A 26,527-nucleotide genomic window follows, 5' to 3' on the forward strand; every position below is an offset into this window, starting at 1 on the left:
ATCCTGCAGGTGAGCTCCCAAAGGCCCCTGGTGGGCCACTGCGAGTAGCAGAGTGCTGGACTAGATGGACTCTGGTCTGATCCAGCTGGCTTGTTCTTATGTTCTCCAACAGGACCCTGAAGTTTTTAACCTTACAACAACCCTGCAAGGTGGGCTCGCCCATGAAAGAGCCCGGTATCGCCCATGCAAGCCGCACGGCCAAGTGGAGATTTGAGCCTGCCTCACTCAGATCCCAGCCCAGCACTCTGACCACTGCACAATTCTGCCCCTGTTGCTCTTCGCACCAGGGGAAAAAAGGGCAAAAGAGCCCTTCGCCTGGCTGTCAATATAGATAATTCCTGGAATGGTTCTTTATTTGGTTCTGTTATACACCGTTTTCCTTCCCAGTGGCACTCAAAGGAACTGACGTCGTCCTCCTTTCTTCCTTTTATCCTCACTGTGATCAAGGCTGAAGAGAAACAGGGTCAGGCCTGAGGTCACCCAGCGAGCTTCCATTCGAACCTGAGTCTCCTAGTTCAGCACTCTAACCGCTACACCGCACGGCTCAATGTTCTGTTGTTGGAAGGGGAAGCGGGAAGGAAGCTTTTGTCTGGTATCAGCTGTAACTAGAACAGGAGGCGGGAGCCCCTTCGCTTGCTGTTAGACTCCTTAGCGGGCTGGGATGCGCAGGAGTGAGCTGAGCCAAACTAAGCCTGTGGCATAACCAACTTGACTTGTTCCCCACTCTAGTGGATCTCTGGTTGGCTTGACCCACCCTTGTGGATCGCTGGTTGGCTTGACCCCCTCTAGTGGATCGCTGGTTGGCTTGACTCACCCTTGTGGATTGCTGGTTGGCTTGACCCACCCTTGTGGATTGCTGGTTGGCTTGACCCCCTCTAGTGGATTGCTGGTTGGCTTGTGCCCCCCTTGTGGATCGCTGGTTGACTTGACCCACCCTTGTGGATCACTGGTGGGCTTTCTCCCCCCTTGTGGATTGCTGGTTGGCTATCCTTTAATTTAGCTTATCTCGAGAGCAATTGACAAAAAAGCTGGGCTCCCTTCTCTGATGTGACTCGCCAATTTAGGAGTTCAACTTGCAGGTTCCTTTTCTCGGTGCTCAGTCCACAAAGGAGTTTTTGCAGCAAAGTCACTTTCTAGCATTTAGCAGAGGCTGGAGGGAAGGAACTTGGCAGCGTCATTCTGTGTGTGCGTTGTGTGGAAGGAATCAAAGATCTCATTGTGGAAATGAGAAACAGATGGTTGAAAAGAATTTCCCCTGACTCCAGCACTTTTCCCCTCCTTCCCACCCCCCCTTCCCAAATTCAGTAGGCACAACTATAGAAATACATCAGACGACTTGGAGGAAAAACCTTTTTGGCCCTGTCCGGGCACTTAAACTGACCTGCGGCCACTTATAGAGTCATTTCAGGACCGGAGGGAATCCCGCACGTTCTGAATCTCAGATATGCTACGGAACCGCCGCAAAACTTCCCGTTGCCTCGAGGGTGTAGCCGTTTCCAAGACCTACTAATTCTATCCTTCTCTCCTCGCTTCCCGTGGTAGCACAGAGAAGCACTTCATTTAAACAAACCCAGTCCGTTGCACGCAGTTTCGGCGGCCGAGCTGACTTTTCAGTTCTGTGTAACATGCAGAAAGGCGCCCGAGGCCGAGGTGCCCTGTTTTGTGCAGCTGTGCCATTCGCCCAGCAAAGGTGCCTTTGGGACTACACAACCGCAGGTCTTCTAGAGCAGTGCCGGATTGGATCTGACTGATGCCATCGGGCCCTTCCGTTTCCTTCATTCTCTTTTGCCTGTTTTCTTTTTCATGCACCCCTTAATTGAGCACGCTTCATTTTGGGGTGTTCGTTCTGAAGTTTCAAAACAACAACGAAAAAATGACATTACTGAAACTCCTTTACCCTGTCAGATAGGCTGTTGTGCCATCCTGTTATTAGCTGATTTTAATGTTTATGCTTAATGTTTGTATTTTTGTATTGTTTTTATACTATTGTATTTTATGTTTATATATGTAAGCCTCAAGTCCCTTGGGAGATTGGCGGGGTAAAAATGCAAAATACAGATACATATAAACACTAGCGGGCCCGGCCACGCTTCGCTGTGGCTTACCGTGGAGAGGGGGTTAGAAACGGAAGGGAGGAGGAAGGGGAGAGGCATACCGTCTTTTCCCTGCAGCCTCGGTTGCAGCGCTCCTCTGTCCTCTTCCTGTTTCCGGCTGCAGGCGGTTGTGCGCGGTGTGAACGCACAAGCTGCAGCAAAGGCAGGCAAGCCATGCCGCCCCAGTACGGCGGCCCCTCATTGGGCCGCCGCAGGTTGGGGGAAACGTGCAATTTCCCGGCCTCCAGTGTGTCCCAGGAGCCCGGCGAAGGTCTGAAAACATGCCCAACACGGGAAGGGACATCATGGGAAATTATTTGAAGGATTCGGTCCAGGCGTTTCGGCATTAGGTCGTGAGTAACAAACTCACGGTTCCCTTTTTATATATATATAGATAAAAGCTTGCTGAAATTGTTGATCAGTAGGAAATGGGAGTACATGTGTATGTATGCATATAACGACATCGAGCTCCTATGCTAGCACGTTTAATAGCTTTCCATCAGCTGTCTCCTCTGGAAGATATCTCCAAATACCTAAACAACAAAGACTATGTCATTGCGGATGCAAATCCCCAGATACTATATCCCACATACTCTTGGAATGCAACCTTCTCAACAGTCTACGCGTATCCCTGATTCATCCTCTGCTAACCACAAGGACCACTCAATCCAGTTTTCAGGCTACTCGCTTTTTGCTAAGTGACTGCAATTCACAGATTACTTTAGCAGTAGCCAAGTATTTAGAAAATATTTTAAACTTTTAAGTTCAGTATTTGGACTTTTTAAAAAACCTTTCTTTTAAATGACCTTCATACGTTTATGCTCTTGTGATAATCCTCTAATATGCCAGTAAAGGTACAATGAATGAGTGTATGTATATATATATGTGTATGTCAGGCTGACCAGACGTCCCGCTTTTGGTGGGACAGTCCTGCCTTCGAACAATTTGTCCCGCGTCCCGCAGGTTAATTCAATTGTCCCAATTTTTGGGAGGCTGCAGCACTGCCTTCTGGGGCACAAGGCATGCACGCGCGCAGGCGGCCGCCTACCCCCCGTCTCAGTTCACAAAGGTGACCATCTGGTCACCTTAGTGTATGTATGTAAATTTTTACTGGGTATATAGGCCTACAGTCTACTGATAGTCTACTAGATCTAGCTTCCATAGGTGCATGCCAGCCTATATAGCCATACTGATACTGTGATAATATGTATATACAAGTTAAACTGGCTACTCCCAGTTGCTGCTACGATATCAGCGTGTGTGCTTATAGTCAGTAACTTTAGTGGTCAGCATTCACATTCCCCAAGTGGCGACACTAAGGCCCCTTCCGCACATGCAGAATAATGCACTTTCAATCCACTTTCACAATTGTTTGCAAGTGAATTTTGCTGTTCCACACAGTAAAATCCAGTGCATTGAAAGTGCATTATTCTGCATGTGCAGAAGGGGTCCAAGATGGGATGGAGTCATGTCGATCTATATTCATTTTAGTTCAGGGGATTGGCTGTGTTTCTACCTGTAAAATACACGTATATGACAGAGGCCTTTTTTGTAGGACCAAAGTTCACCTGAAATCGACCTAACTTTTTTGTGGGGGTGGTGCCCCTTTCTCACATTCTGGGGTGCCCCCTTCTCCCTTGGTTCCGTAATCCTGTACTTATTTTAAAGCCCCGTGTCATAAGAAGAAGAGGAGGAGGAGGAGGAGGAGGAGTAGTTTGGATTTATATCCCCCCTTTCTCTCCTGCAGGAGACTCAAAGGGGCTTACAATCTCCTTGCCCTTCCCCCCTCACAACAAACACCCTGTGAGGTGGGTGGGGCTGAGAGAGCTCCGAGAAGCTGTGACTAGCCCAAGGTCACCCAGCTGGCGTGTGTGGGAGTGCCCAGGCTAATCTGAATTCCCCAGATAAGCCTCCACAGCTCAGGCGGCAGAGCTGGGAATCAAACCCGGTTCCTCCAGATTAGATACACGAGCTCTTAACGTCCTACGCCACTCCAAAGAAAACTCAGAGTTAGCAGTGATATTCTGTACTGAAGCGCCGCCACGCTTATTGTTCTTTACATTTAATCCAGGACTGTTTTGGGGTCTGTAGTTTAGGATGAGTTAGGTATGTACCAGATATGTGAAGAGATTGTCATGTCGAAGCGGGAGCAAGCTTGTTTTCTGCTACCTCAGAGACTAGGACACAGAGTAATGGATCCAAGGTGCAAGAAAAGAGATTCCACCTATACATTAGGAAGAACTTTCTGACTTCAGGGCAGTGGAATTCACTGCCTCTGAGAGTGGTGGAGTCTCCTTCTTTGGAAGTTTTTAAACAGAGACTGGATGAACATCTGTCAGGAGTGCTTTGATTGTGTGTTCCTGCATGGCAGGGGGTTGGACTGGATGGCCCTTCTGGTCTCTTCCAACTCTATGATTCTATTATTCTACAAGGCCTTTGGCTGTATAGATGCAGCATTAGCAATCACGCAGCCCCCTGAACTCAGAGGCACCTCTCTAGAAGTATGTGGTGCTATTTGTCTGCTCCTGGCCAACAGATCGCAGCAAATAGCAGTGAGACTATAACATGTAAAGTGCTTCAATGCATGTCTGTTTCCTACCGTGTTTCCCCGAAAATAAGACAGTGTCTTATATTAATTTTTGCTCCCAAAGATGCGCTATGTCTTATTTTCAGGGGATGTCTTATTTTTCTGTGTTCTGTTCGTCAGGCATGCTTCCAAACAAAAACTTTGCTACGTCTTACTTTCGGGGGATGCCTTATATTTCGCACTTCAGCAAAACCTCTGCTACGTCTTATTTTCAGGGGATGTCTTATATTCGGGGAAACAGGGTAGTGAGTTTGCAGCTCCCTTTCTGGAGGAGATTTTGATTGGGATAGCAAAAAGGACAGCATGATGTAGAATTAGGGAGATCTGGTTCCAGGTCCTCATGCCGCTGTGAAACTTGCAGGGTGACTTTGGTCCGGTTGCGTCTATCAGCCTGGCCTACTTTGTAAGCTTGTTGTGATGATGAAATGCATATTGGGGGGGGGGGGGGGCACGTATTCCAGCCTGAAGCCTGATAGAGGAAGGGTGGGGTGACTGTGTATTAGATAGAAAGGGATTGTGTATTTTGTGTTGTAGTGGATGTTCTGCCATTCCAGAATAGTACGGCGAGTTCCCAAAGGCGTGAAGAAATCAATGGCTTATTGAGATACTCAAATGGCCCCAGGATAAGAAGAAGAAGAAGAGTTTGGATTTATATCCCCCCTTTCTCTCCTGCAGGAGACTCAAAGGGGCTTACAATCTCCTTGCCCTTCCCCCCTCACAACAAACACCCTGTGAGGTGGGTGGGGCTGAGAGAGCTCCGAGAAGCTGTGACTAGCCCAAGGTCACCCAGCTGGCGTGTGTGGGAGTGCACAGGCTAATCTGAATTCCCCAGATAAGCCTCCACAGCTCAGGCGGCAGAGCTGGGAATCAAACCCGGTTCCTCCAGATTAGATACACGAGCTCTTAACCTCCTACGCCACTGCTGAGCAAAGCAAAGTAGAGCAGAGCAAAGTAGCCCTCTTTGGAGAGAGCAACCCCCAAATGGCTGCATGTCTTGGATCCAGGTTCTAGTGATGGCAGCAACAATCAGGTTTCCTCTAATCGTCCTCTCACGGTCTAAATTGGCTTGAATCAGAGTAGACCACTGTATCAGAGCAGGCCACTGGGCAGGAGAGAGGTGTCACAATGCCTGTGTTTGCCACGGCTGTGCTAGTGACCCCTGCTGCAATTCCAGCGGCCCCGGGGCTCAGTCTTCCATTGCTTGTGACACTCCGTTCCTATTAATCCGGAGCCTTAATTCCTTCTGCTAATTTGGTTCGGCTCCAGTTTTTCCTCTCAGCTCCGCAAACCTGCCTGCTGTCTCTCACCTGCTTCTCCTGCGGCTGCCTCTATTTTTAACTTGCTCAAATTGAAGGCCGGCTTAAGCTGATCAGACACGACAGGAACGCCGCCCTGAGGTGCTACAGCTGCAGGTATTCGGTGGACCCGGTTGATGGCTCTTTCCCTCCACCCCCTCCCCTCGACCAAGTCTCGAAGCAGAACGCAGCTGCTTTGCCATGCTTCCTTCACTCCACACCGCAACTTCGGTCAGATCTGAGGTGTGGATCCAACCCTTGGCAGCCCATGCCTTTCAAAGCCCTCATGCCTGGTGCAGAGTTGACATTGCACGGTGTTGATGCACAATGGAACTGCCAGTTTGAAACTAAAGCCATTCGGAGACTGTGGGAGCATGTGGCGTCGTGGCTAGAGACTGCCATGACTGACCCAGTGAGGGAAGCCCTTCTTGTCACTGGGGGGATTCCTCAAGTTGTAACAGGCAACTTTCTCTACACTGTGGACCCACCCTTGAGATTGCTCTGGAAATTTCCGCTGGCCCAGAATGTGGCTGCGAGAGTACTCGCTGGGACTCTAGTGAGAGAACACATAAGATGGTATTCAACCAGCTTCACTGGTTACCGGTTGAGTTCTGGATCGTTTTCAAAGTTTTGGTAATAACCTTTAAGAGCCAGCTTGGAATAGTTAAGAGCAGGTGCACTCTAATCTGGAGAACCGGGTTTGATTCCCCGCTCTGCCACTTGAGCTGTGGAGGCTTATCTGGTGAACCAGATTAGCTTGGGCACGTGCCAGCTGGGTGAGCTTGGGCTAGTCACAGTTCTTTGGAGCTTTCTCAGCCGCACCTACCTCACAGGGTGTTTGTTGTGAGAGGGGAAGGGAGAGGAGTTTGTAAGCAAAGGGGCTTACAGGAGAGAAAGGGGGATATGAATCCAACTCTTCTTCTTCCTCTACTACACTGACTGACATTGATAGGTTGAGGGTTCAGGTTTGATTCCCGGCTCCTCCGCGTGAAGCCTGTTGGGGGACCTTGGGCCAGTCACAGTTCTCTCTGAACTCTCTGAGTCCCACCTACCTCACAAGGTGTCTGTTGTGGGGAGAGGAAGGGAAGGAGTTATCCAGAGGAACTGAAGGCAGTCTTTCTCGAGAACGGCTAAAGGGCATGATATCCGGAGAAGGGAGCTTTGGCATGAGACAGCTTATACCCGCAAAATCTTGTCGATCCCTTACTGTTGAACGTGAATCTAACAAGGACCCTATCTGTGCAAATCCCTGAAAATGTTTTGCAAACTTTTTCAAAAAAAACTCCGTCTGTCCACACTCACCCCTTTGAAAACGCTTCCCGGCTGCCATTTTGTGGTGGTTCCGTTTTCTTAAACTTCTTCTTCAATTCATAGCTACAAAAGTTCAGAGAATCGTGCTGTGATTCTTTAGGGGTCATGTCTATGTAATTACGTAGACACGACCCCCTGAAATTTAAAAAAAAACTGACAGAAATGGAGCATGGCAGCTGGTGCATGTTCAAGAAATGACGCCAACAAACGCAACGAGGCACGGAAAACGTTTTAAAGCGATCGCACAGCAAATGAAAACGTTTTCAGGACATTTTTGCAAACAGAATTGCTCGGAAACGGCATGCAAATAAAAAAAAATCAGGCTAGAAATAAAACATCCTGGGCTAAAAACCCAGGTGAAACGACACGGAGAAAATGTTTTATTCCTTGCCTGATCACGTATTCTTTGCGTTGTGTGGAAAGGATTGATGGCACATGCGACCAGTGCCCCCTAAACGCTCGCAAACGCGCAAAACAAACACTGTGTAAGCGCAACTGTCACTTTTGAGAACTGCATTATCCTAATGTCAAACAATCAGGCTTCTTGTGGGTTGCTCGCTGGGGCACTGCCAAGCGGAAAGACTCCTTTGGCTTCAGGGCCGTTTGCCGGGGATGAATCACCTCCTCTTCTCCCGGCATCTCCTTCAAGTGGAATTTATCAAAAACTCCTTTGCTTTGGTGTGCGAAGTGCGCTGGACGAAGGCATTCTTGTCAAACTGCGTTTGCCTGTGAAATGCAATCGTGTGTTCTCTGCTCCAGTCTCCGAGGACAGCTGTAACGCTTTTATCGGGAACACGCTGCCATGGGGAACTTTGCAAGGGGGTAAAGGGAGCCCTCTCCATTACCGATTCTCTGGGCACGGAGCCTAAAACCGACGCAGGATTTTTCACATACTTGCTTTCCTCGCAGAGGAGGGAGCCGAGTCCCTGCTCAGTGGATGTGGCTTCAGCTAGGAGTAGCAACGCTGGCGTGGAAAATTTCATTTCATTTATTTGGTTTATACCCCACCCTCCCCCGAAGGGCTCCGGGCGGCTTAACAACAGACGAATCAGACAGCAAACAGCATCGATCGTAACATATCAAACGTAAACAATATTTCAAGACATAACAGCAAAAGAGCAATAACATCTCAACAACAAGAAGCAGCATAGTAAACATCTCAAGCCTGACAATTTGCTAAACCAGTAGCAGCAGCAACTAAGAACAATTCCACACCTATCCATACTAAATCCGTACGATAGCAATAAATCAACAATACGTTAACAGAGCACGGACAAATCAAAATGGGCCATATCAAAACATTAACAATAAATCAGTATCAATACATTTACAACAATATGTCAATATCTCACAATACTAGAACCAGGGGGCATTCATTGAAAATGCTGGGGGGAAGAATTAGGACTAATAAAAGGAAACACTTCTTCACGCAACGTGTGATTGGTGTTTGGAATCTGCTGCCACAGGAGGTGGTGATGGCCACTAACCTGGATAGCTTTAAAAAGGGCTTGGACAGATTTATGGAGGAGAAGTCGATCTATGGCTACCAATCTTGATCCTCCTTGATCTGAGATTGCAAATGCCTTAGCGGACCAGGTGCTCGGGAGCAGCAGCAGCAGAAGGCCATTGCTTTCACCTCCTGCAGGTGAGCTCCCAAAGGCACCTGGTGGGCCACTGCGAGTAGCAGAGAGCTGGACTAGATGGACTCTGGTCTGATCCAGCAGGCTAGTTCTTATGTTCTTAATATATCAATGCATAACAATAGATCAGTGCACAACATTAAACTAAAACTACTGTAATTATGGCTACTGCAAGGATAACCTAAAAAATATTCCTAATTTCTCCAACAAGGGAACTGGCTACACCTGACCAACCTACCTACCCTAACAGTATACAGAAAAAGAATTCTTGGAGATTTGAGAGGAGGGGGGCTTTGGAAGCGGAATTTGGGATGGGATTTCAACCAAAAACCTATATCCCGCCGTAGCACCCACGCTCCAAAGCAGCCGTTTTCTGCAGGGAAATTGTTCTCTGTAGTCTGGAGCTCAGCTGTGATATTAGGAGATTTCCAGGACTCACCTGGAGGTTGGCATTCTGGCTGGCTGTGTATCCTGCAATTTGGCACATGCGTGTCGGCTATTGTGGGTTTTTCAGGCTGCGTGGCCATGGTCTGGTAGTTTTTGTTCCTAATGTTCCACCTGCATCTATGCTGGTATCTTCAAAGGCCGGTCATGGAAAAATGTGTCTGTTTCCATGACACAGCGTGGAATGATTGTGTGGCAGGGTGTATGTTTTGTCCACTTCACAGGGCGGCGAGGCACATTTGCGCACGTATGGGTGGAGATGCCTGTTGTAGATGAGGGCAGAATGTTAGGAGCGAAAACTACCAGGCCACGGTCACAGAGCCCTGAAAACCCACAACTGCCCATGGATTCCAGCTGTACAAGCTTTCGATAGTACACTTGCATGTTTTTTTAGTATTCGGTAGTTTCCTCTTTTCATTTCTTGAAAAGCAACATAGCCTAGCGATGACAAACCTTTTGCGCTCTGTGGGCCAAAAATGTGGAAAACGCTTAACTTGACTCTGCTGATATGTGCCCTCCCCGTGTGTAAAGTGCCGCCTAATATGGTGACCCCGACAAGGGGCTTTGAAGGCAAGTGAGAAGCAGAGGTGGTTTGCCATCACCTTCCTCTGCAGAGCCTTCCTTGGTGGTCTCTCTTCCAAGTATTGACTCTGCTTAGCTTCTGAGATCTGGCGGTCTCCTTCCCACCCTTTACACAACGCATACTTCCATTTGATCCTGTGTTTCCTGCATCGCATGGTCCTTGGACCCGGATTTTTACTTTTCTTTTTTGTCTCTTCCCACTCTCTAAATAGACAGAAAAATATAAATTCAGAGAGGGACAAACATGTAAATGCAGAGAGAGACACAACATCTACCTAGAAATCATCCACTGCAGGCATCTGATGAAGTCACTACTAGTCCACGGAAAACTTATGCTAGAATAGAAACTGTTTAAAGTCTTAGCTATCTGAGGCCGCTTCCGCACGGCCACACTGGGGGGTGCGTTGACGTATACGACGCCCACACACACACACACACACACACACCCCTGGGACCGTTCGCACGAACAGTCCCGGTAAAGGCAGGGAAGACGGCGCAGCGCTGCGCCGTCGCCCGATCTACGTATCTTCCCTGCGACCTTCCGGCACGTCGCCCAGGTCAGGGGACAAGCCCCCCTGCCCTGTGCAACCGCTCTGGTGTCGCGGGGGGGGGGGTGTCCCCAGGCCCGGGCGACGCACCGGAAGATCGCAGGGAAGATATGTCGATCGGGAAAGGGGGGGGATGGCGCCTTCCAGCCGCTGTTTTCCAAAACGGGAAAATGGCGGCTTCGCGCCACTGGGGGAGGAGCGAGGGCGGCAAGACTGAGATGCAGCTGCGGCCCCCCTGCGAACAGCTCCCTAGGAGCGGCGTTTTTGCCGTCCCTAGGATGCTGTAAATGGCCCATGCGGAAAGGGCCTGAGATTAACACGGCTGCCTTGAGGAATTTGTTTGAAGGGGGAGTTCCGTAAATGGGGTGCCAGGACTGGAAAGGCCCCGACCTGCTCAACTTACGAGGAGGAGGAGGAGTTTGGATTTATATCCCCCCTTTCTCTCCTGTAAGGAGATTCAAAGCAGCTTACAATCTCCTTTCCCTCCCCCCTCCCCAACAACAAATTCTGTGAGGTGGGTGGGGCTGAGAGAGCTCCAAAGAACTGTGACTAGCCCAAGGTCACTCAGCTGACATTTGCAGGAGTGCACAAGCTAATGTGGCTCCCCAGATAAGCCTCCACAGCTCAAGTGGCAGAGTGGGGAATCAAACCCGGTTCTCCAGATTAGAGTGCACCTGCTCTTAACCGCTAGGCCACTGCTGAAGTGTGTAGAAAGGCTATATTACTGTTCTACAGAGGGGAGGCCCAGAATGGAGGGTGTGGGAAAATCAAGACTGGCCCAAATTCAGAAGCAAAGCCGTTTTCTTCTTCTTTTGCCCTGTTTTGATTTCCAGCGGTGGGGGCAGAGAGGGAACTCCAAGGTAGACAGGCCGCAGGGTTCTTTTACAGACATACAGCCTCGATTTTCTGCAGGAGATCAAGGAATTCCTGGGTGCATCATCCTAAAAAATGGGATTGGGGGCCGGATATCATTCACAATGTTGTCTTTATTATTATTTTTAATGCCGTGTTCTTTCTTGTTATGTTAGCAATGCTATTAACTCCTTGGCCAGCGCTTTCAGCCGCCAGTCTGAATCGTATTTTTGTGTTCTGGGAACAGTAGCAAAATATTTCCTTTCTTTTCTTTTTTGTTGCGAAACATGCAGGCAAATGAATCAACATCTCACAGGCTCCAGCCAAGGAAAGCGGAAGCGTCACTAGTCTTGAAGTTGCTCAAGACTCCTGATTGCATTAGAGGCACATAGGCGAGCACGCAAGAATGGTTAAGTTCTGTACTGGCTTATCCAGCAGTAAGCCCCGTGGGACTTTTTTCTGAGTAGACCTGCGAAGAATTGTCCCACAAGCGGCTGACAAAATGGAGGTCGACAAAATGTTTTTGAAATTGTGAAATTATTCTGTTTAAAAAGTGGTCCCGTGTGGGGTCAAGGTGGCGGGTTGTAAAGGGTCCCAGCTCTGCCGCCTGAGCTGTGGAGGCTTGTCTGGGGAATTCAGATTAGCCTGTGCACTCCCACACACGCCAGCTGGGTGACCTTGGGCTAGTCACAGCTTCTCGGAGCTCTCTCAGCCCCACCTACCTGACAGGGTGTTTGTTGTGAGGGGGGAAGGGCAAGGAGATTGTCAGCCCCTTTGAGTCTCCTGCAGGAGAGAAAGGGGGGATATAAATCCAAACTCTTCTTCTTCTTCTTAAGTTTATGGAGTGTCGGGGTGGGGGGCAGGGTTACAAATGCCACAGAGTCGTCCCCCACCCCCAGGCATCCATTTTGTACAGGGACTCTGTTCTCTGCAGTCTGGAAGTGAGCGGTAATTCTGGGAAACTGTGGGCAATAGAAAGTCTCGAGGGCATACGGTGGGTGGGCACATCGGCAGGTGGGTGGCATGCTGGTGGGCGAGGGAGATGAAGGGTATAAGCATGGGATGTGGTGGACGGGTAGAGGAGGAGAGCGCCCCCCCCCCCCGAACCTGGAATCGCCCCTGATATGTGTAAAGATGGGAACATCTGGAGCAAAAGTGTTGAGCACAACATTCAGGACTTTTTGGAACAGCTTCGGAGGATTGGAGGAGGCATCGCTTGAAGTAGCAGAGCGGGTTGTAGGATTTTATTTAATGTATGCCCCCCCCCATCCCCACCTGTTCCTCATACTAGCTCAGGTTGGCTTTCAACAGCCAATTAGACAAAACAGTACAATCGATAAAGAGAACGCGCTCATCCACGTCCCAGGGCCGTTAACCTCAGCCCACGGGGAATCAAATACCGTCGAAAATTAAAGCTATAAACAGTAATCCCCCGTAAAATCGGAAACGTTCATGCCGCACACTGAAAGGGAAGGGGAAAAGGAAAAGAGGGAGGAGAAGGGCCTTTGGTCTTTAAATCTTCCCCATAATTTTGATGCAGTTTTTATATGCCCCTATAACCCAGGCCAGACGTGGGGTGAAAGCCGCTAGGCAGAGCTGGCGTGGTGAGGGAAGGGTTAAATCCTCCTCCTGTTTGTGGCTTTACCTCTGCAAATTTCCGCCCCGCAACACCTCCGTCAGACTAACCCAGTGGTGGCGAACCTTTGGCACTCCAGATGTTATGGACTGCAATTCCCATCAGCCCCTGCCAGCACGGCCAATTGGCCATGCTGGCAGGGGCTGATGGGAATTGTAGTCCATAACATCTGGAGTGCCAAAGGTTCGCCACCACTGGACTAACGCATACACATTATTTCACAGCTGTTTGGAAAACGAGGTCAGGCGCTGAACGGGCAGTTCCGCCGTGCTTCTCGCATGCCGTGGAATGAAGTGGTAGAGCCCTGACCTGACAGTGTGGACTATACCATTTCAAACGGCAGGTTGCAAATCACTCCTTTTTGAAAATCCTGCAGGTAGAAACCTGGGAAGAGTGGGAGGGAACCTTTTCGTAACAGGAGAGCCATTGTGGGGTACCAGGTTGAGTATCTGGAGAGCCGGGTTCAAATCCCAGCTGTGGCCCGATTCTCACTGGATCTTTTTTATTTATTGAGAAGATGGTTATGCTGCCCCTCCACAGATGGGCCACAACCAGGTCTGAATGTGGCAAAAGCCAGTTCGAATCCTCACTCTGCCATGGAACCTGGCTGGGTGACCTTGAGCCAGTCACATGTTCTCACACTAGCCAACCTCACAGGGTTGTTGTGAGCGTAAAAGGGAGGAGAGGAGAATTACGTAAGCCAACTTGAGTTCCCATTGGGGTATGAACTAATAATAATAATAATAGTAAGAGTTTGGAGTTATAACCCCCCTTTCTCTCCTGCAGGAGACTCAAAGGGGCTTACAATCTCCTTGCCCTTCCCCCCTCACAACAAGCACCCTGTGAGGTAGGTGGGGCTGAGAGAGCTCCGAGAAGCTGTGACTAGCCCAAGGTCACCCAGCTGGCGTGTGTGGGAGTGTACAGGCGAATCTGAATTCCCCAGAGAAGCCTCCACAGCTCAGGCGGCAGAGTGGAGAATCAAACCCGGTTCCTCCAGATTAGATACATGAGCTCTTAACCTCCTATGCCACTGCTGCTCCTGTTTTATTAAAACAGATAAAACAGCTCAAGGCTGTAACCTTTGGGCCGGCCACTCTCTCAACCTAAGCAACGGCACAGGCCAGTTGTGAGGACAAAACAAGGAACGGAAGTGTCTTGTGTATTTCTCTGAGCTCTTTGGGAGAAGAGTAGGATAAAAAAATATGCTAGATTTCTGCTTGCGGGGAGTGTTTGCGTGGGTGAGCACTGAAAGCCGGCGCCACCTTCTCACAGACTGAAGCAGTCGGGTCTGTTTTTTGCCATCCTCTATCTCTGCGTAGGCTTCACCTCGACCATTAGTTCATTCTGTCTATTTACAAGCACCCTGAACACAAAGAGCCCTCAGTGTGACGGTGGCTCCCTTAACGCCTCAGGAATGTACGCCGGATGGGCCACTTTGTCTTGTTTTGGAAGAAAGGGGCATCGACTGGTCTGAGGCAGCCCCAAAATAAACCAGGGATGAGGTCATGTTGGAGGCCTTCACCAGCATCTCCTTTTAGCCGTGAGGCGTCTTGGCAGCTGGTCCATGAAGAATAGGCCTGGTATTGTTCAGCAGCACCCTTGTTGGGCTGGCTGGGGGGGGGGGGGGGGTCTGGAGGCAGGCAGTTTTCGGAAATAAGAATATCAGAAGAGCCCTGCTGGATCTGACCAGTAAAGGTCCACCTAGTCTGCCATCTTGTCTCACCCAGTTGACAATCACTCCTCCAGAGGTCCAGCAACAGGGCATAGTGGCTGAGGCCTTCATAAGAACATCAGAAGAGCCCTGCTGGATTGGACCAGTAGTCCATTTAGTCTGGCATCCTGTCTTATACAGTGGCCAACCTCTGGAGGTCCAACAACAGGGCATAGTGGCCGAGGCCTTCATAAGAACATCAGAAGAGCCCTGCTGGATTGGACCAGTAGTCCATTTAGTCCGGCATCCTGTTTTATACAGTGGCCAACCTCTGGAGGTCCAACAACAGGGCATAGTGGCTGAGGCCTTCATAAGAACATCAGAAGAGCCCTACTGGATCAGACCGATGGTCCATCTAGTCCGGCATCCTGTTTTATACAGTGGCCAACCTCTGGAGGTCCAACAACAGGGCATGGAGGCCAAGGTCTTCATTAGAACATCAGAAGAGCCCTACTGGATCAGACCGGTGGTCTATCTAGTCCAGCATCCTTCCTCACGCAGTGGCCAACCAGCTCCTCTGGAGGGCCATCAACAGGACATGCTCCAGACGTTGCCTCATACTGGCATTCAGAGTTTGACTGCCACTGAATACGGAGGTTCCCTCAGTCACCATGGCCCATAGCAGTCAGTAGATCTCCGTGGAAGTGTCTAACTTCTTTTTAAAGCCATCTATGTTTCTGGCACATTTTAGTCACATTATTTGAATAGGTATTGTATAAATCAGTATTTTCTTTGGTCTGTCCTGTATCTCCTGCCCATCAACGTCTTTGAGGTCTAATATTTAATATTTATTCCTTTCCCTTCCACCCCCCCCCCCACAACCAAGTATTGTTTGATTAAAGTGAACAAAGAATGGAAAGTTAACTTTCTAAGACCTTCTGTTGCTTTCTGTTAGCCCAGTACAAATAAAAGATTAACTGAGATCTCAAGGTGATGATAAATAGATAGGCTTGGATTAGCCCTTAATTCCATCCCAGCTTGGTCTGAGTGAGGTCATGGGGGGAAGAGAGCTCAGTGAGGAAGGGACCGATATAAAGAGCTGGATTAGGACACGGATTCATCTTCTTCAACGTTCTTTCTCCTGCGGGAGCCCTGTGGAAAGCAGAGGCCTTTTCCGCGCATGCAGAATAATGCGCTTCCAATCCACTTTCAGTGCACCTTGCAGCTGGATTTTACTGTGCGGAATAGCAGAATCCTCTTGCGAACAATTGCGAAAGTGGATTGGAAGTGCATTATTCTGCCTGTGCGGAAGGGGCCAGAGCTGCAGAGAGAGAGAGCTGTCCCGGTCCCAAAACCTCGGGGTGAAAAAGTAGGGAGCGGATAAAGGGGGGACTAAATTCCCCGGACAGATATTTACAAATTTAAACATCCATCCCCCGAGTTTCTGCGTGATACAAGACTCGAAATGTGGGGGGTACGAGAACTCTGTACAGAAGCAAGAATAAGTCGGCAAATGGATATGCACGTCATTTATTCTGGTTGCAGAGCTGGCACAATGTGTGTGTGTGTGGGGGGGGGGGTGGAGAATACAGCCCTCGACCTGGGGTGTCCATGGGGGTCACAGATTCCCTCCTGCGGCCGAGTCACCATCTCTTTTTGCACGGATTTGGCGCTACTGGGCAGCGTTCTCGATACACGTTGACTAACGTTCCTCTGTCCTTCTCGTCTTTTCCCAGTGATGGTGCCCGTGGGGGGAGATGCCAAGATGCCCAGCTTCCTGGGATGCGAGTGATGAAGAGAGCCTGCCGACCACGTAGCGCTTCGATCCTGAGGTTTCCACCCAGCTGCGGAACGGCTCACTGAACGACGCACGGGGGAAGGCCCGGAACACGATGAACAAACTGAACTTCCACAATAACAGAATCATGCAAGACCGCCGTAGCATCTGTATTTTCCTCCCCAACGACGACTCCCTCAATATCATCATCAATGTAAGTGGACTGGTGCGGATTTTCCTTTGGGGCTCCCCACCTCTGATTTTTTCCCAAGAGCCTGCATGGTATAGTGGTTAAGAGCAGGTGGATTCTGATCTGGAGAACCGGGTTTGATTCCCCACTCCTCCACCTGAGTGGCAGAGGCTTATCTGGTGAACCAGATGCGTTTCCGCACTTCTACATTCCTGCTGGGTCACCTTGGGCTAGTCACAGTTCTCTCTGAACTCTCTCAGCCCCACCTACCTCACAAGGGTGCTGGGGGAGGAAGGGAAAGGAGCTTGTAAGCCACCTTGAGTCTCCTTGCAAGAGAGAAAGATGGGGTATAAATCTAAACTCTTCTCAGTGAGGAAGGGACCGATATAAAGAGCCGCTTAAGAGCTGGATTAGGACACGGATTCATCTTCTTCTACGTACTTTCTCCTGCGGAAGCCCTGTGGAAAGCAGAGCAGCAGTAGCGTAGGAGGTTAATAGCTCGTGAATCTAATCTGGAGGAACCGGGTTTGATTCCCAGCTCTGCCGCCTGAGCTGTGGAGGCTTATCTGGGGAATTCAGATTAGCCTGTGCACTCCCACACACGCCAGGTGGGTGACCTTGGGCTAGTCACAGCTTCTCGGAGCTCTCTTAGCCCCACCTACCTGACAGGGTGTTTGTTGTGAGGGGGGAAGGGCAGGGAGATTGTCAGCCCCTTTGAGTCTCCTGCAGGAGAGAAAGGGGGAATATAAATCCAAACTCTTCTTCTTTTCTTTTGGAAGCCTGGATATGTTTATTTATTCATTATTTAGATTTATTGGGGACCTCTGGTCTAGTATCTGTGAAAGATATTACATGACCGAATGCTTTCCATGGCTGATAATGACATCTTTAGACTTCCTGAGAAGATGGGAACCCGTTATGAGCTTTAAGGTCAAAAACAGCCTCTTCAGCAACAAACCAATGTCTGGCACACTGTGTCAAAATAGTCAGAATGTGGCCACAGGTCAACTCTTGGACCTGTTCTGTGAAAATTGCTTAGCCATTAGCAGTTACCCTCCTGCCTCTTGCAAAGCATTTTCTCTCAGGTGTTGGGAGGGAATTTGCTATTTGAAACCACGGACATTAAAGGTAACAGATCGGCTGTCGAATGCCACATCGAGCGCTTCCCTCCCTTCTCTCTTGCGGGTCAGTAGCCCATTAAGCAGCCCCTGGTGACAATATTTTAGAGCATCTCCTTCCCATTGTCTCTTTGGCCGAGCCCATTTATCTCCTCCTCCTCTGAGCAGCTGGATTTGCTTAAGAGTCGCTGATGCAGCTGTTTCCTTTCTTTTGAGTCTGGCTCGGCATCTTTGTGACAAAGCATGACACTTCTCGACACCAAGAGCCACCTCTGAGCGTTAAGACAGTCGTGGTGGATTTGCATGTCTTCTTTGCATGTCATTAGCATAGCTTGTCCAGAATAGGCACGGAGCCTTGGAGTGGGGAGAAGATGCCAAGCAGGGCTGGCATTCATTGAAAATGCTGGTGGGAAGAATTAGGACTAATCAAAGGAAACACTTCTTCACGCAACGTGTGATTGGTGTTTGGAATATGCTGCCACAGGAGGCAATGCCACTCATACACTGGATAGTTTAAAAAAGGGCTTGGACAGATTTATGGAGGAGAAGCCGCATCTCTGGCTCCCAATCTTGAATCCTCTCCCTTGATCTGAGGCTGCAAGTGCCTTAGCAGACCAGGTGCCTAGAGCAGCAGCAGAAGGCTACTAAGCTCTAAGCATCTCCCAATGGATTCCTGTTGCACCCTGTGGCTACTGCAGTAGCAGAGAGCTGACTAATGGACTCCATCCATCCCAGCTGGCTCCTTATGTTCCCATGAGCAGCAAGCAGCAGCAGAAGGCTACTGCTTCCATATCTGCAGGTGAGCTCCCAAGGCACCCAAGTGGGCTCTAAGTGCAGCAGAGAGCTGGACTAGATGGACTCTGGTCTGATCCAGCTGGCTCCTTATGTTCTTATGAGCAGCAGCAGCAGCAGAAGGCCATTGCTTCCACATCCTGCAGGTGAGCTCCCAAAGGCACCTGGTGGGCCACTGCGAGTAGCAGAGAGCTGGACTAGATGGACTCTGGTCTGATCCAGCTGGCTCTTTCTTATGTTCTTCTGTTCTTTTCAGACTTTCTGAGCTCCGATGAGATTGAACTAACCTGAGCCGTTCAGGTCAGGGCACCCTGAAGCAGTCCTGGGAAAACACTGCTAGTTTCTTTCACCTTTTTTTTCACCCCTCTGCAGGTTAAAATTCTGTGCCACGAATTGCTCGTTCAGGTGTGCGACCTGCTCCGACTGAAAGACTGCCACCTTTTTGGACTCAGCGTCATACAGAGTAAGACGGTTTCTTTCGTTTTTGAGCAGGGCCATTCCCGTTTGGGTTTGCTCCCCACCCATGTCTCTACTTGCATCTGTTCACACCGGCAAGAGTGGTGATTAAGAGTGGTTAAGTAGCGGTGTAGTCGTTAAGAGCAGTGGACTCTAATCTAGAGAACCGGGGTTGATTCCCTGCTATGCTACATGAATGGTGGACTCCAGAACCAGATTCAATCGCCCCCTCCTCCACATGAAGCCTGCTGGATGACCTTGGGCCAGTTCCAGTTCTCTCAGAACTCTCTGGGGACTGTTGTAGGGAGAGGAAGGGAAGGTGATTGTGAGCTGCTGTGAGATTTTTTAAAGGTAGAGAAAAGAAGGATATAAAAGCCAACTCTTTTCTCCTAAAAGGAGAAAAGGAGCAGCAGTGGTGTAGGAGGTTAAGAGCTCGTGTATCTAATCTGGAGGAACCGGGTTTGATTCTCCGCTCTGCCGCCTGAGCTGTGGAGGCTTATCTGGGGAATTCAGATTCGCCTGTGCACTCCCACACACGCCTGTAGCTGGGTGGGACTCAATACTAGTCACAGCTTCTTGAGCTCTCTGGCCCTGTTCCACCTCACAGGGTGTTTGTTGTGAGGGGGGAAGGGCAAGGAGATTGTCAGCCCCTTTGAGTCTCCTGCAGGAGAGAAAGGGGGGATATAAATCCAAACTCCTCCTCCTACTCCTCCTCCTCCTCCTCCTCTTCTTCTTCTTCTAATTCTAATTCTTCTTCTTCTAATTACTTCTGCCTTTCTGTGGGAACCATTGCTGGATGTATTTCATTTATTCTGCAATAGCTTGGCATTGAAATCCCCCATCAGAGAATTTATTGTTTTATTGGTGCATTCTTTTTGTTAAATCTCACACTTCCCCAAGCAATTCAAGGCGCTGCGCATAATTCCCTCCCCCCTTCCATTTTATCCACACAACAATTCTGTGAGGCTGATGAGTCTGAGGGAGACCGACAGCTAAAAGCAGCTAAAGGAAGGGAAAAAAGATCCAAACCCAACCTGAAAAACAAGTTAGGCGCCAAAAAGGTTGAGAATCTATAAACTGTACATTAATATATATTTAAATTATTTATTTTATCGCACTGTGCTATCTTCTTAACAATTAAACACCATACATAAAAAATCTCAATACAAAATATACTATCGTATCCGAAAACAGATACAATATCACAATATTTGTTGGGGGTTTTTGTAGGACATAAAGAACATATTGGGCTGTAAACAAGATTGCATGGATTGATAGTACTATGTGTGTGTGGATTGTTTATCAGCCTTTGAACAAGATCCGGTGGGATCAAAATGCTTCAAGTCTTTTAAGTTCTTTTTTTGGGTCACATTCTGAGATATTATGTACTTGATCTTCAGTTGAGGCTTTTTGGTTCACAGAATCACAGAGTTGGAAGAGACCCCAAGGGCCATCCAGTCCAACCCCCTGCCATCCAGCCTCTCTTTAAAAACCTCCAAAGAAGGAGACTCCACCCCCCTCCATTGTTTGTGATATATTTTGTGCTATTGTGATATTCCACATGTTTTTGGATATGAATGTAGTTTCTTAATTAATTAGACTTCTCAGCCTTTTTTGTTCCTGGAGAGGGGCAGCTATTTATCTATTTCCAGGTACGATTCAAAGCGCTGGTTCTTACCTCTGAAGCCTTTAATAGCTAGTTGCTTTTGAGTTAACTTAATTTTAGGTATGCATTCATTTTGGACTAGGATAGATGAGCAAGATTCGAGTCCACTCGCACCTTAAAGACCAGTCACATTTTCCAAGTATCAGATGTCAAGAGGCAGCGCTCCCTTTCTGAGATATAGGAGCTTTGACTCTCGGAAACCTAGACCCTGGAAACCTTGCCAGTCCTTAAGGTGCCCCCCGACCCACGTCTTGCACCGCCGTTTTAATCGGAAGCTGTCTCAAGTGGGACTCTGAGGTTCGCAAGTGCGGTTTCAAATTGGAATCGGGCCCGGCGTGGGTCTCCTTTTCCTGGTATCGCCGGGAGCCCCAACTTCATCCTAATCGATTCCTCCTGTTTCTTTTGGTTGCAGACAACGAGCACGTGTACATGGAGCTGTCGCAGAAGCTCTACAAATACTGTCCGAAAGAATGGAAGAAGGAAGCGAGCAAGGTAGGAGGGGCCCACTGGGTTGGGACTTGAGCTTCTTCTATCTGGGTCATAGAGGATAGAAAGAGAGGCAGGAAGTGCAGCACCCACGCTCTCTGCACAAGCATGAAAGCAGGAGGGCATTCTGGGAAGAACAGGGCATAAGGACCCAGCAGGCCTACCCTGTGGCCTACCTGATAGTCCTGACCCGTAAACTGAAGACCTGATGTGTAGAGACTGCACTCAATGGATGTGCTGGTGGGATTCAGGCTTTTGTAGTTGTCAGGACCATGCCTGTCAGTGCCTGGATGTCTTGCTGTGTGGGAATTGCAAATGTTTTCCTGTAAATGCTTTCCTGTTTCCCTCTCCCCTTCCTGGCAACCTCCTAGCGCCAGCTCATCTGCAAGAAGGTGTGAACGGTTCCCAGGTTCTTTGAAGCTCTGTAGTGCAAATGTTGTAGAAACTGTAAGGGACATTTGGTGTGGGGCGAAACGGGGGGTGGGGGGGTGGGGGGTTGAAGGATATAGGTCCTGGATCTGAGCTCTCTAGCTCAGATCCTGCTTTGTATAGTTACTCTACGCGTTGCAAGAAATAAACTGCTTTAGGACTTTCCTACGGTCTCTGTAATTTCCACGTTCGAGAGTCTGACAGTAGTGGCACTACTGATGGTTGTCCCATGAGTCTAGAGCAGGGGGTCCCCAATGCTTGAACACCTTTACCTGTTTTTGGAAAAAAAATAGGTAAAGGTGTGCAATCATTCCCCTGTGCAAACATTCCTGACTCATGGGGTGAGGTCACATCATGACTTTTATTAGGAAGATTATGTTTATGGGGTGGTTTGCCATTGCCTTCCCCGGTTGCCTACTCATTTTACCGATCTCGGAAGGATGGGAGGCTGAGTCTGATCCAGCAGGGCTCTCCTGATATTATTACTATTACTATTACAATATTATTATTAAGGCAAGCAAGGTAGATTCCAAAATGATTTTCTTCCTTCTGGCGGTAAGCAGTCTTATGTGAGAACTTTTATTTATTTTACACATCTGGATAACACATACATAGAAAAGATCCCTAGCCCTCTTTCCCCTATAATAATAATGAAAAGAAAAGAAAAAAAAACATACGCAAACAGCTGCACACATATATGGTGACTTCCAGCTACCTTACTATCCAAACGTTAACTCCCACTTTTAGTGGCATAGGAGGTTAAGAGCTCATGTATCTAATCTGGAAGAACCGGGTTTGATTCCCAGCTCTGCCGCTTGAGTTGTGGAGGCTTATCTGGGGAATTCAGATTAGCCTGTGCACTCCCACACACGCCAGCTGGGTGACCTTGGGCTAGTCACAGCTTTTCGGAGCTCTCTCAGCCCCACCTACCTCACAGGGTGTTTGTTGTGGGGGAGGAATGGAAAGGAGATTGCAAGCCCCTTTGAGTCTCCTGCAGGAGAGAAAGGGGGGGATATAAATCCAAACTCTTCTTCTTCTACTCTTCTTAATCCAATAACTGTAAAAGCCCTGGCCCGAGTGGAGGCCAGCTGGATTGAAAGTGTGTTATTCTGCATGTGCGGAAGGGGCCTCTAACGTGGGTCTCCAGTAGCTTTTCTTATGCCCAAAATGGCTGCCTTTTGCTGCCTGGAGTGGCTTTTGCTTCCCAGCCAAAATGCTTTCTGGGTCTCTGCTTTTTACTGCTTCTCTTGTGTGGAATGCCAAAAGCAGGAAAACAACATATTAAGAGCAGGAAGGAAGGCTCTCCTGATGCCACCTCCAGAATGGGCCGTGCCTACCTTACCCACCTTTTCTTGTGTCTGTGGTTCACAGGGCATTGACCAGTTTGGGCCCCCGATGATCATCCACTTCTGCGTGCAATATTATGTGGAAAACGGCAGGCTGATCAGGTAAGCAGAGCGGGAAGAGGAAGGTTTAACCCAAATAACAGGGAGGCGGCTCAGTTTGTTTGGGGGTTTTCCCCCCAAAAGATTCTGTAGCCAGCGGCAGGTCCGACGGTTCCCCATGAATCTGATTTTCAATCCAGTTGCTTAAATTGAAGCCAGATCACCCACAAAAGTGGGCTATGGTGTGAACTTTGCCATGCCCTACCCCAGTGGTGGGATTTAAATAATTTAACAACCGGTTCTGGTGGTGGGATTCAAATAATTTAACAACTGGTTGTATACAATCACCATTTTAACATCCGGTTCTGCCGAAGTGGTGTGAACCTGCTGAATCCCACCACTGCCCTACCCTAAGGTGGCCAGATGGTCACCTTCGCAAACCGGGATGGGCGGGGGGGTGGGGGTGGGGGTGGCCGCGCATGCACGTGCAGCCGCAGGAGCGCACTGCCTTCTGGGGTGCTCCTGTTTACGGCAGCGCCCCAGAAGGCCATGCACAAGGCTGCTGCACTGCCTTGCGCCCCAGAAGGCAGTGGGCAGCCTTCGAAAACCCGGGACATTTGAAAAAACCCGCGGGACGCGGGACAAGTTGTTTCAAGGCGGGACTGTCCCACCAAAAGCGGGACGTCTGGTCAGCCTACCCTACCCTGACTTAGTCAGGAAGCGGGAGATGACACAGGAAGGCAGAGGCGTACTGGGAGAAAATGGCGGCTGGGACAACACCTGCTCAAGAGCCCCCGCCCATGACCCACTTAACAGCAGCCACTGGCTGAGGAGGGCAGTGGCGGTCCCTGGCAGCTGGTGGGGCTGGGCCAAGGGGTGCCTGGCAGGCCCGCAGCCTGCTCCTGGCTGGGCTCAGCAGTAGGCTGCTCAGGTGGGCACCCCGGCCGCAAGCTCCTGCCCTCCCCACCCGGCACGCCCCCCCACATGACCAAATGGCGTGCACCTGGGGACGTGTGATTCCCATGTCCCTGTGGACGGTATGCCACAGCATGAAGGCATGAGAGCTGGAAAATCCCAGATCTGTAGACAAGGGGAGCAGGAACCTATCCGAGATCAGTGTTTAGGCTGGAATGGGTCAGAGGATGCCTGGTTCGGCCATGCTTAAAACTGCTCTACTTGACCAGGGGTGTAACGAGGCAAACTGTAGCCCTGGGCAAAACCTGAGCTGGATGCCCCCCCCCCCCCAAATGGGCGGCACTCCATCACGACCAAACATTTTTTTGCACCAGGACATTGGTGCCTGCAGGGGGTGCATTTTTAGACATACCGGCACCACAATTTCAGCATATCATCAGGAGACTGTCCTTATGCTACTCCCCAGGTTTGGTGCAGTTTGGTTTGGGGGGGCCAAAGTGATGGACCCTCAAAACTGTAGCCCCCATCTCCTATTAACTCCCATGGGAAACAATGGGGGATGGGAACACCCCCTTTGGGAGTCCATAACTTTGGACTCCCTGAACCAAACCTTACCAAACCTGGGGGGGGGGGGGGGAGGGGGTAGCATAAGGACAGTCTCCTGAGGATACGCGGAAATTTTGGTGCCGCTAGCCTATAACCTGCGCCCCCTGCAGGCCAAAAATGGAAAACCACTAAAAATACCCAAAAACGAACCCTGCATTTTGATGCCCCCCGCAAGGTGGTGCCCTGGGCAGCTGCCCACCTTGCCCAATGGGCATTACGCCCCTGTACTTGACAGCAGTTTCCAAATAGTGCCCTATACCAGCAGGAATCCCACCCTGATTCACGGAAGGGAGGTTGATTTGCAGCTACCAGCCATGTGGACTGCCCAGTCAGAGGCAGTTAACCTCCACTGTAGGCAAGAGTTCTTCCTGGGGCCTCTGATTTCTTGGCTGCTTTGCTTTTGGCCTTCATGGTTTCTTTTCTTCCCTCTCCTCTTTCCAGCGACAGAACGGCCCGCTACTATTATTACTGGCACCTAAGGAAGCAGGTCCTGCGTTCCCAGTGCGTGCTGCGCGAGGAGGCCTACTTCCTGTTGGCGGCTTTCGCACTGCAGGCCGACCTGGGCAACTTCAAAAGGAACAAGCATTTCGGGAAATATTTCGAGCCGGAATCGTACTTCCCTGCTTGGGTAGGGGTTATCGGCTTGTTTGGGGTCCTGCTTTTTGGGGCGGGTTGTTTTAAATATTTTTATCAATATCATAACATTTGAATTCAATATGTAATATTTGTACATAATAGAAAAAACATATTTTTGAAGAAAATAATTATAATTCTAAACGTTAGTTTTATAACAAATAAGCTATATTTTACTTATTTCTAATTTTCTAATCTTATATTTTACTTAAATTTTACTTATTTATAATAAATAAGCTATATTTTACTTATTTCTAATTTTTCGAATCTTATATTTTACGTATATTTTACTTATTTATAATAAATAAGCTATATTTTACTTATTTTCTAATTTTCTTATGATAGCAATCTATTTTCAATAAGGAAAAATAAATTAAGGGAATCAGAGATATTCAGAGAGGAGAAAATAATCAAAGTAAGAAAGTATTGTCGAAGGCTTTCACAGCCGGATTCAGCTGGTTGTGGTGGGTTTTCCGGGCTGTGTGGCCGTGGTCTGGTGGATCCTGTTCCAGGAACAAGATCCACCAGATCACGGCCACGCAGCCCGGAAAGTAAAAAAGAGTTATTAACATTTTTTTCTTTCCAGTAATAGTTAACATTTTCAGAGAGAAAACAAAGTTATTGTTTCTTATATAAACTACAAAGTATAGTAGACAGAAGAGAAAATAGTTGTTTACCTAACATTTTAAATTAAATACGTTTTGTTGAATGGTTCAGCCCATGTCAATTTCAATAAGCCTTTATTGGCATATAACACGATAGTATAAAATACAATTCCAGTCAAAAAGTGAAAAGTAAAAGACTTCGCGTTTGTCATACATTCAGTTTACAAACTTCTGACAAAAACTTTGCCACTATAAGGCAACAATGAAAATCCTGACAATTTAAAAGCATGACTACTTTATCTAATTCAGTATAATCAATCATGGAGTCTATAACTTGGGATAACAAACTGGATCGGAGTTCTTGGTATAATAAGCAGTTCAGGAGAATGTATGGGATGGAATCCAGCTGTCCTATGCTACAGGGACAGAACCTTGTATCACTTGGAAGACCTTTAAGTCTTCCTCTGTGTAGCGGAGATGGCATGATGTTAAATCTAGCCAGCATATAGGCTCTCCTGTGTATGGGGTTTGTGAGCGCTGTAATATAATAGGCTGGGTATCCCTGCATGAAAGGAATTGACATATTTGATGGCGAACAAGATTTATTTGCCAAGCTCTGCAGTTGTTGATAGTCCATTGCTAACAGCCTCTCTTTAATGAGGGCAAAAGTTTCAGTAAAGGTTAGCATATTGAAGGAGTCACTGTCATAACCCAGTTGCCCAATCTTGGCTGTAACCATTGTGCCCCATTTTGAATGGTGGCGTTTGCTCAAGGTAAGTTGAGTCAATGAGTTCAGCCCATACTTCATTGAAAAATGAAGGGGAGTTCCA

The 26,527-nt window shown here is 48.7% G+C and overlaps 1 protein-coding gene across 3 annotated transcripts in view; it reads left to right on the forward strand.

The window, feature by feature from the left end:
- The window catches only part of FRMD6 (FERM domain containing 6), a 184,662-nt gene that overhangs the window by 128,076 nt on the left and 30,059 nt on the right, over positions 1-26,527 (forward strand). For all 3 annotated transcript variants that reach the window (XM_048486073.1, XM_048486075.1, XM_048486074.1), the window contains 5 exons: positions 16,376-16,630; positions 18,889-18,979; positions 21,051-21,130; positions 22,925-23,001; positions 24,901-25,087. In XM_048486073.1, the coding sequence (XP_048342030.1) occupies positions 16,532-16,630; positions 18,889-18,979; positions 21,051-21,130; positions 22,925-23,001; positions 24,901-25,087 (534 nt within the window). In that variant the 5' untranslated portion in view covers positions 16,376-16,531. The remainder of the gene's footprint in view (positions 1-16,375; positions 16,631-18,888; positions 18,980-21,050; positions 21,131-22,924; positions 23,002-24,900; positions 25,088-26,527) is intronic.

The sequence above is a fragment of the Sphaerodactylus townsendi genome, linkage group LG02 (assembly GCF_021028975.2).
Source record: "Sphaerodactylus townsendi isolate TG3544 linkage group LG02, MPM_Stown_v2.3, whole genome shotgun sequence".
Lineage (NCBI taxonomy): Eukaryota > Metazoa > Chordata > Lepidosauria > Squamata > Sphaerodactylidae > Sphaerodactylus > Sphaerodactylus townsendi.